At 30.3% G+C, this 11,000-nt stretch overlaps 1 protein-coding gene across 1 annotated transcript; it reads right to left on the bottom strand.

Moving 5' to 3' along the window:
* Positions 1-1,425: 1,425 nt before the first annotated feature.
* LOTGIDRAFT_157642 (hypothetical protein) lies at positions 1,426-6,868 on the bottom strand (the record flags this gene model as incomplete). Its single annotated transcript, XM_009049843.1, has 4 exons — positions 1,426-1,530; positions 2,522-2,625; positions 3,949-4,054; positions 6,812-6,868. 4 exons carry the CDS (start codon positions 6,866-6,868, stop codon positions 1,426-1,428), a joined length of 372 nt encoding a protein of 123 aa, XP_009048091.1.
* Positions 6,869-11,000: the final 4,132 nt, after the last annotated feature.

Below are 11,000 nucleotides of genomic sequence, written 5' to 3'. Positions count from 1 at the left end.
TGAAGTGTTTTTTTAGTTTTATAGGAAATAGCTACTTCATAAACACATGTAGGGTAACATTTTTTTCTCTGATGTTTTTTATCAAAACATGATACCTGAATTCTGTAATTGGCACTTTAAATTAAAGTTAAAAAATTACAATTTTAATTTTTATTCTAATATTAGAAAATTATTGAAAACAATCTGTGACAGATAATATTGAGCAACAAAGCTAGTTTTGAAATTTAAATCTGATCATTTCTGAACCCTTACTGAGATTTGAACTCTATATTACATAATGATAATTTCAAAACCTGTATCTGGTTACGTATTACTGTTTATTCAAATATCTGTAGTCTTTACTCTATCAATTTAATAATTTTTGAAATGAAGCAAATACAGATTTAAGTATTATTTAATTTTATATTGCCTTTATTTTCAATCATAAATGCATAACAAAAGAATTATTTGAAATTAGTATAAACCACAAATTACAACATGATATTAAAGAAAGTTGCCCTACCTCAGCATCTAGTAAATATCTCATAATGTCTCCACGAAACAAAATATTGGTATGTTTTAAGTTATACACCTTAATTAGACACAGGTTGATATAAAATGATTATGAACGACAAATGACTAATTCCCGTCACAGCTGGTATGATTGATCGAAACTAGTTTTCCTGGTGAATATTTACGTCAAACAAGTTCACCACCACTTTTACCTAGTCATATTGATTATATTTCTTACATCAGTCACTCAAAGTGGCCATGTTTTTATTCAATTTATATAATATTTAAAAATATTGAAGGTTAAGAAAGAAAATGGTGGTATATTGTGACAGTGTTAAAACTAGATGAGATCTGTGGTATTGATCTGTATTTTATTCTGTGTTTTATTGTTGCTTAACAACAATCAATATTTAGCCGCATTCTTCCTCCTACTTTTAATTACGTAATAGAGCTTCGCGACTGATATCTTCCTTCAAACTAACAATGGTACATAAAACTAGAGAGGACAATGACATTGCCTATTCTTTTGAAAAGCAAGTTTTGAGAAAAATTAATGAAGAGCACAAAATGCAAACAATCCATCAATACACCCTCATGAATATCTTACCAAAAGAAACTGCAGAAATAGCAGAAGATGGAGAAGGATTTTCAAAACTACTCTACAAAAGATCTTTAAATCCGAGAATAAGTCTCTTCGCTTCATAATTAGGAATTCCCATACAAATTTTGGAATCATGGGCCCTAGGAAAATCAAAGACTTTGTAACAAAAGACCAAGTGCATATCAGATGTACATATATACCATCCAATCTAGCTCAGTCAGAAAACTATCCATCTACTCTCCGACCACAGTGAACTCAGAAATCGATTTTGATGCCATTCCAAATATTCAATGTGAAATTTCTAATTGTATGCCATGAAAATGTCTTCAGGTTCACAGAATTGAAGTTATTTGATTTAGCATTTGTAACAAACACACTTCCTTCCATGAAAAAAGAGACAAATGTTTCAGTATCTTTTCTTCCATACATTCACATTTCTAAAATCAATTTTTACATTGGTTTGCAGTTTCATCAATTCAAGTATTATATACTCAATCAAGATTGTCAAATTGCACTCCTGTTCCTATTGTGGTCAGACAGTAGAGAGATGATCATGGATACAACAATACATCTGCATTGAAAATCTTTTATTTTGGACCATCCATGTTATTCAACAAGGAATCAATAAAAGATAAATTCCTATCAACAGCTGTCTACTCTATGATTCATGTGTGAAATAATAATTGATTCATAATATTGACTTTTGGTACTGGATGCATTTTGACATATATTCAAAACTTTAGGGTTTTTTTTGTGCCTAAACAGAATTACTCTTGTGGAAAAAAGATAGGTACCATAGAAATAGCTCAATAAATGAAAAAGGTGATGAATTCAACCATAAGCAAAGCCCATGTGGGATGAAATTGTTTAGAGTAATTGGAAAAGAAACCTTAAGTTTGAACGACAGAGAACTAAGATGTTTTGTCTGTTGTTAGATGTCATGATAAAATATTATTGATTTTGTATTGTTTTATCACTAGGATAATAAGGGTGGAAACAATCTGGAATACATGAAGTTCTACCAACTGTTCTACTTCAATCATGTTTCAGCACACATACTGGGGTCTTTAGGGTGTTGTCAAGAATACATGCTACAGAATGTTCAGTCGTGTGTGGTTATGTAAGAGCTTTATCACAATCTTTTTTTAATTAGTTTTTAATTAAGATTCTTTTAAGATGTCAAATTTAACAGACAAGATTAACTTAGAAACATGTTGGTTTATTATAAATCTGTCCTGTCAGTATTCTGCAAAGACTTCCAGAACTTCAAATAACTATAGAAACTCTTCATATCTCAAACATGCCATTACAAAAAGCTTGATGCCTTTCAGAAAAAAATTTCTCAATGTTGCTGTAGTTCATCACTTTACATCAGTACATAGTGATATCAAAGAGATAGACTACATGTCAAATAAAGGAGTTACTTACATGAGGTGATATAGGTGAAATATTAGAGATGTTATCTGTTGGTACTAGTGTATCTTCACTACATCCTCTCCGTAATGAACAATTACCATTTAATGATGTATGAACTGAAAAAAAACAAATGAATAATACTTAGGTAAAGGTCACTCAAATCAATAAATGCTTGCACCATCTCTAAAATAAAGACTGCAAGAGCAAATGTTCGATCTACAGTTTTCCATGAAAAACATTATGTAATAAAAAAGGCAAATTTGGACACAAATCTCATAATATAAAAAGATTCATGGGTCCAAGAATATTATCCAATGATAAATATTATCATGCACTGAATTTACAATGGCAATATTGGCATAATGGGTATGATATTTCATGCTGGAATCTGAACCTGAAATTTAAGAGAAAGCTTCATTAAGGAGATAAAATTATTTAACGCTTTCAATACCTTGCAAAACTTCAAATAAACTGTGTTTGGATAGCTTTTCATTTTTCTTATTATCCCTCAAAAATGCAATAAACATTCGCATAATTTTCCTAAAGAATCTAACAACTTGACAAGATGGACACCGACACATGTTGACATTTGGTAGCAATTAATACTGACTATACTCTTCCAAATTTAATGGTCTTTATATGTGAACATTTTCAGAAAGGTGTCAGCCTCATGCTTGATAGACTCAAAATAAAGGGGCAACTGCTACTTGATTAATCAACCAATGAAAACACTGCTCACTGATCTAACTGACCAATGGGAACTTAAGTTAAAATCACAAAGTTGTTAATTGTAATCAAGTTTTCATTCATGAGCTAGTTTTTCTCTGAGTACTAGACTGAAGGCTTGAGATCTATTGTTTTAAGTTGATAGTGGTTATTACAGCTCAAAATGTTTGCTCTAATCTTTTGATTACAGGTTACAACCTGTTACTATATTACAATTACAACAAAGACTACTCTAACTTATATTTGGTCTGTATCAAAAGATTAGCCTCTATAGGGTCAAAATTAAGAATTTTGTGGTATATCTATTCTTATAATTAAATAAGTTTATTAACGACTATTTCTTTGATCTTGTAAATTTTTATTACAATTGGTTTAAAAATGGAAATAAAATTTCAATAAAAGACACACTGAGTAAAGTTTGAATAAAAGAATAAATTTTATTGGTTTTAATTACATCTATATCTAGCAAAGACCATGATCATTCTTAATTCATGTGAAAACAACCAAATCTGCTGTATACTTTCACATTTATATTTCAGTATTTCAGAGCAGTATCCATCTGAAAACTGTATCTTTGTTAAATTTTTAAACTGCCATAATCATGAACTATACTTCAAATTCTTTGTTATATTATACAGCAAGCTGCCTTGTTATAATATTTGATTCTATCTACAGAGAAGAATATATTCATACAAACTAATTCTGTTACCCACCTTGTGCTTGTAAATCTTGTATTTGTTGTACACCTTCACAAAAATCATCAAACGTTATCACTCCTTTAGCATCAGGGTCCAAAAAATTGATAATACCAGTTACTGCCTGAAATAAAAAGAACATCACAAAAGTTAAAATGTGAGTATGTGCCATTCACTTAGTAAAATTTTGAATATTTATATAAATGAAATGTTAAAAGGTTTCAACTAAATGCTGTGATAAAAAAAATAAAAAATCAGGCTATTTTCTGAAAATTTGAGGAACTTAAATTTTAAAATACAAAGCAGCTGACATGTACTTCTTGTTTAATAATTCTGGTAATAAAAAGTTTACAGCAAAAAAAATCCAGCCTTCACCTTTCAAAATTTATCTGGATTTTGAGCAAGTGTTTGACTGTGAAAAAGGTTTTAGAGTCAATATACACAAGTAGCACAAATTATCTTGTTCACTTTTTTCAGATCAATCAATTCAATACCTCTAATGTCTTTACACTCATATTTTTAGTAGTTATATTAATATAAAGTAGATATTAAATATAAGATATTACTGTCATAGATACAAAAATAATGTATCTACTTTCAGAGATGGCATTTAAGGATTTAAATACCACTTTGTACATTTTAAATTCATATTTTTTCTTAAATGTCCTATTGTTACATTTTACTTTCAGGCTTGAGGCAATAGATTTGGATTAAGGGTTGAGATTATCAGGGTGCTATAATCCATAACTTACCCAGACGATATTGATATTGGATTATTATAGGTTAAAGGTCAATATTGGTTTCTATCGCATGATAAAAGAAAACAGACAACTACTATAATACTGGAATAGGAACTAGTACTCGTAAATTTGGATATCTTAAACCAATGTTAGGTTAATATTACCATGTAAATGATAACACAGAGGTCACAACTATGCATAATACAGAGAGAGAAACAACAATTGACTTAAATCCTCCATAATAACATGTATTAACATGGTCACTTTTTATTCACATATGTGCTTTTGATAAAATATGGAGATACAAGAAAATGTTGTGATCATTTGAATGTCTACTAAAAGAGGTGCTACAACATGCATCTTGTCTCACTGTTGTTTCTTAAATATTGCCCAAAAGAGCCTAGTTGGCAGCAGTTGGAATAAATCTGTTCATTTCAATTCTATTTAACACAGAAAACTGTCAGTATATCAAGAGCGGTTCCCTAAGCCTTTTGTTAAATATTTGCTGAAATTAAATTTCAGGAATTTGAGATCGGTGAAAGAAGAATAGTGCAAATGCCCATAAAAAGCTACAAAATCTGATTACAATGCCTTATATGGAAGAGATATATATGACAGATATTTGTTCTGGTCCTACATATATTTTCACTGTAACACAGGCAATCAATTACAATGTAACATCAAAGACAGATATTTAACATAATGTAATAAAAGAAAACCAATCATCAGGTAAAAAAGACAGTGACAGGCGTAAGAAATAATTAACAAAACAATTGTTAAGATCTTAGACAGAGCCAAATTAATTAAGATATACAAATTTTATATGGTCATCAAGAGGGTTGTAAGAACTTTCTTAATTTTATTTGATACATGATGTCACTTGGTTTTCAACACATCATTTCCTTAATGTCAATATATGCTCTCTTCAGAAATATGAAGTGCGATAAAAACTTTGTATTTTCAAAACCAAGTTTTTATTTTGACATCTCATTTTTAGCACTATCTGTCAATAGCTCTTTAATGTCGAAATTAAAATTATGATCTAATTAATTTGTCAAGAGGAAATTTGGGGTAGAAAAAATACTTTTATGACAACAATGGAAGGATATGTCAATCAATGACAAGGATAACTTTAATACATTATGACATGTGTCCAGCTATCAAAGTAGTTAGTAGTTTAACACCTTTACAAAGTAGTTTTAAAAAGTAAATTTTTTCCTAAATGTCTTTTTTCACTCCTGTTCATTGACAGGCCACCAACATCAAATTACTTAATAATTTAATAGCTCTAAAAAAAATTCAGTTAAATATTCTTAATTCATTGCTTCATCCTTTGATTATTTGTAAGTTATATTAACACAATTATGATCATGATAGAGAGTTATCCCCCTTTAGTCTTCAAAAGAAATAGCATTTCTGGATCATTTGCTTCCTTCTTTTAAAGTATACAACAAACTCTTACATAATTAGAGACAAACAAATGTAACGCTAATTTTGAGAAAGAGAATGAGAAAATTCACGCTTGCATAACCCCACAAATCTCTAATTCTGAATTGCCACTAGATGCTGATATAAACTTATTATCACAGCATGAAGATTGCTAATTGTACTATTACCAGCTTAAACCATTATTTACTTCTCTATTTACCTTCATTCACTCAACTCAAACAATAGAAACCATTAATTTCTAGAGTGAAGTTAAAAACTTAATGTTCAACACACTTATCACCTCTTTGTTTTAAGCCATTATTTTTGGTTGTTTAATCTGCTTGAAATTTACACTAGAAACAAAGCATCATTTCACTAAGTTCCCCTATGGGACTGAAATCAATAGGGTCTCACATGGGTTGTTAATAACAATAACTGAATCTCAAAGTTATTCAGTACTTTAAATTGCAGGTGGGCTCAAACCATTCCATTCTAAAGTTCATTAGACTTTTGATTGCTTTAACTATCCATTGCTATACATAGATAACATATCATAGCATGCTAAAGATGTATATATCTGTTCAGGATTGAACATCATAAACTGATGAAGGTTGAAATCTGTGAATTAAGAAAGAAAGTTATCCTGTTTCAATGTAAAAAGTCGATGCAGTATGTTATTGATAAGGAATGACTGATTACTGTTACAGAGTTACCTCCCATTGTTCTTCAAATGTAATTTTTATACCTTGTGTATTGTTATATAGACACATCTTTATGGAACAACAATCACTGGTTAAAGTTTTATGCCAAGCTTGTTTATGAGCTGATTTGCCACATCTCCATATTAATGACAATAAAGTCTTTGAATGGCAATTGTGAGTACGATATATAGACAAAGGTAAAATAAGATTATCTGATCTATATATTATGATGTTGAAAGTCTATTTGAAAGGTATGTCTGTTATTAAATATGTTAACATTATAGAAAAAAGTTTGTAAATCTTTAAGAGATGGGGCACATAATTTTAAACACATCATTTACTTATACAACTGAATATATTTGCATACTTTGTAAACTTGTACGTCAGATCAAATTAAATCTAAAAATTTATTGTTATTGTGTGTAGAGAATTTGAATATATAGGACCCGCTCCACTAAAACATAATGATCATGCACCCCTTTATCATATAATATTTCAACATTCATTCTTACTGAGTATTTTTTTAAATGAGGATTTATTACAAACAATTTTTCTTAAAAATCACTAAATGACTTAATCCAGATATTAATAATTAATTGCATGGAATTCTCAATTGCATGCTATTTGTTTTAAATTTAAATTCATACATCTCGTTGTCAAAATATCTCAGTTAAGTAGTTTTGTTAGAGAATTATGTTTAAACTAAATGAAAACATCTTCAACTTAAGGCTTTAAGACAATCTAATATGTAAGGAGATAATAAATTTTACGAAGTAATTTTTTTTAGAAGAAGGAAGTAAGAAGATTTAAATTTAAGTCAGTATTACTTTCACTTTGTTGTAGAAAAATGCCTTAAAGTCTATAAAAAGCTTTGAAACTTTGATCAGACATACATGTACATGTACCTTACACGACATGACCATGTTCTTAAGTCATGGCTTTCTAAAAATTCACTTACTAAATATAAATCTAGCACTGTAGACTATTTCAAATTTTTCATAAAGAGTTTTAGGTTTTAGTTTTACAGGTCTGAGAATGCCAACAAATTAACGAATAAAAATCTTTTGGCCTCAAAGGTCCCATACTGGTCTTTCACAATCTTACAACAAAAATGTCACCAAACAACACTGTCCAGAGGAATTGTGGTATCTAAATAAATCTATTGAAATCAAATACCAAGTTCAATGACCGTCAAAATACATGTTTAAGAAGTAAATATTCTGAACGAGATGGGTGGCTTTTTTCTGGTTGTTTGATATATTTGGTGTGTAAATGGAGACAAAGAGTTGAAATATTTCACAGATCAACAGCAATACATTTTGTAATGTTAATGTGTTCTGATATTTCTGATGAATATAATATTTATTTATTGTAACCTATGTATGTCTTTCAAGTGCACTGTAATGTAATATAAAGTCTAATATAGTATTCCAATAAATGAAACTGTGTTATGTTAATGAAGAGCTAAATTTTTCAAGGCTTTCATGATTCTAAAAGATAGCTTGCCACGCAAGGTAATATACGCCCACTGGCAGCTTTGATTTTGAACATAAATATTTAGCAGTACAGTAACAATTACCAGTATGAAATATTCAACCTTCAGTCATACACTTCTTTTGAACTCTTTAGGGCGAAACTGAATAATATTGAGTATGAGTTATTGCCCTAGTTCTTGAAAACGTGTTCAATCTTTAGCTCGTGAAAACTCTAGAAGACAAACATTCAATCTTCAGCGCGGTAATGAATAATAAAACCAAGTTTTGTCAAAATTCGGCAAGAATCATGCCTTCTAGAGTTTTTATGAGCTACAAATTGAACGACTTGTCAAGATCAAGGGCAATAACTCATAGTAAATATTTTTCGATTCGTCTGATTTTCAATAGGGTTCATCCTTGGGTGATTACAAACAACCATACCAAGTTTCGTCAAAATCAGTCAAGAATTGTGCCTTGTAGAGTGTTTACGAGCAATTGTGGACGGACTGACCGACTGACGGAAAGAGGTGACGGCAATATACGCCCCCCATTTCATGTGGGCCTATAACAAATTGAGACTGGCGTAAATCAAAGCTTTAACTTTCTTGATGTCAATTAATATCAAAATTGGCCTATTTGTATCTGTATACAAATCCATATTGAATGGAATGGAATCTTATTGCTTGGACAGTTATAGAGCCTTATAATATCAACAAAGTAATGCATCCAATTGATAAGAACAGAATTCCCAAATTAACTCTTATTTCTTAAGATTTATGCAACATGCACGCACAATTTTGTAGTACAAAGTTCAAACCATTCCAATAACTGGAATTTCTGTGGCTCCTTGTGTATTTTCAAGTAAATGTATGTGGAATAATAAATAATGACATTAAAATAATGAAATACCTAAATATTTATTTAAACTGTTATTTATAATATATTAGTCAATACCAACTTATTTCAATGTGTCACTAGGTCATGTTTTTATTGTCCATATAACTGTACATTATTTACTCACAATAACAAATACAGTAACTAGTTAAGGAGGGTTTTCATTTTCCCATTTTAAAAGATAGCAAGGTAATATACGCCCACTGGCAGCTTTGATCTTAAATAAAAGTATTTGGCAGTACAGCTACAATTACCAGTATGATATATTCAACCTTTCATCAAAATCTGTCAAGAATTGGGCTAAAACTTGAAAGCGTTTTTAAGAACAGGAGCAATAATATTTTTCAATTTTTCGAATTTTGTTACGGTTCATCTTTGGGTGATTACATACACTCACACCAAGTTTCATCAAAATTATTTTTCCATTTTTCTGATTTTCAATAGGGTTCATCCTTGGATGATAACGAACACTCACACCAAGTTTCATCAAAATCTGTCAAGAATTATGCCTTCTAAAGTGTTTACGAGCTAAAACTTGAACGAGTTTTCAAGAACAAGGGCAATAACTCATACTAAATATTTTTCGATTCTTCTGATTTTCAATAGAGTTCATCCTTGGGTGATTACAAACACTCACACCAAGTTTTGTCAACATCTGTCAAGAATTGGGTCTTGTAGAGTGTTGATGAGCAATTGTGCCTCCCATTTCATGTGGGTGTATAAAAATTTGCAAAGTAAAAATAAATCATGAGTTAAATTATAAAAATCTGATATATCAGCCAGAGGCTACAGGTGAATTACCCAATGATATAACTTATACCTTATCTAATATAACTTGATATATAACCTTCATCTTGTCAATAGGAACATCAAACTATTACATCAAAATATCAATGAAACCATAAAGACTGTCCTTTTTTAATAAAAATGTTGACTGTTAAAGTCATTAATAATATAAAGATAGCTTGCCAGGCAAAGTAATATATGCCCACTGGCAGCTTTGATTTTGAACATAAATATTTAGCAGTACAGTAACAATGACCAGTATGAAATATTCAACCTTCAGTCATACACTTCTTTTGAACTCTTTAGGGCGATACTGAATATTGAGTTATTGCCCTTGTTCTTGAAAACGTGTTCAATCTGTAGCTCGTGAAAACTCTTGAAGACAAATATTCAATCTTCAGCGCGGTAGTGAACAATAAAACCAAGTTTTGTCAAAATTCGGCAAGAATCATGCCTTCTAGAGTTCTTATGAGCTACAAATTGAACGAGTTTTCAAGATCAAGGGCAATAACTCACACTAAATATTTTTTCGATTTTTCTCATTTTCAATAGGCTTTATCCATGGGTGATAACAAACACTCAAGCCAAATTTCGTTAAAATCCGTCAGGAATTGTGCCTTCTAGAGTGTTTACAAGCTAAAAATTGAACGCGTTTTCAAGAAAAGGGGCAATAACTCATACTCAATATTTTTAGATTCTTCTGATTTTCAATAGAGTTCATTCTTGGGTAATAACCAACACTCAAGCCAAATTTCGTTAAAATCCATCAATAATTGTCCCTTCTAGAGTGTTTACAAGCTAAATTTGAACGTGTTTTCAAGAACAAGGCAATAAATCATACTAAATATTTTTCAATTTTTCTGTTTTTCAATACGGTTTATCCATGGGTGATAACCAACACTCATGCCAAGTTTCGTCAAAATCCGTCAAGAATTGTGCCTTCTAGAGTGTTTACGAGCTAAAAATTGAACGCGTTTTCAAGAACAAGGGCAATAACTCATACCAATCATTTTTTGATTTTTCTGATTTTCAATAGGCTTTATCCT

Source organism: Lottia gigantea (assembly GCF_000327385.1).
Source record: "Lottia gigantea unplaced genomic scaffold LOTGIsca_14, whole genome shotgun sequence".
Lineage (NCBI taxonomy): Eukaryota > Metazoa > Mollusca > Gastropoda > Lottiidae > Lottia > Lottia gigantea.
This window is presented reverse-complemented; position numbering and strand designations above follow the sequence as displayed.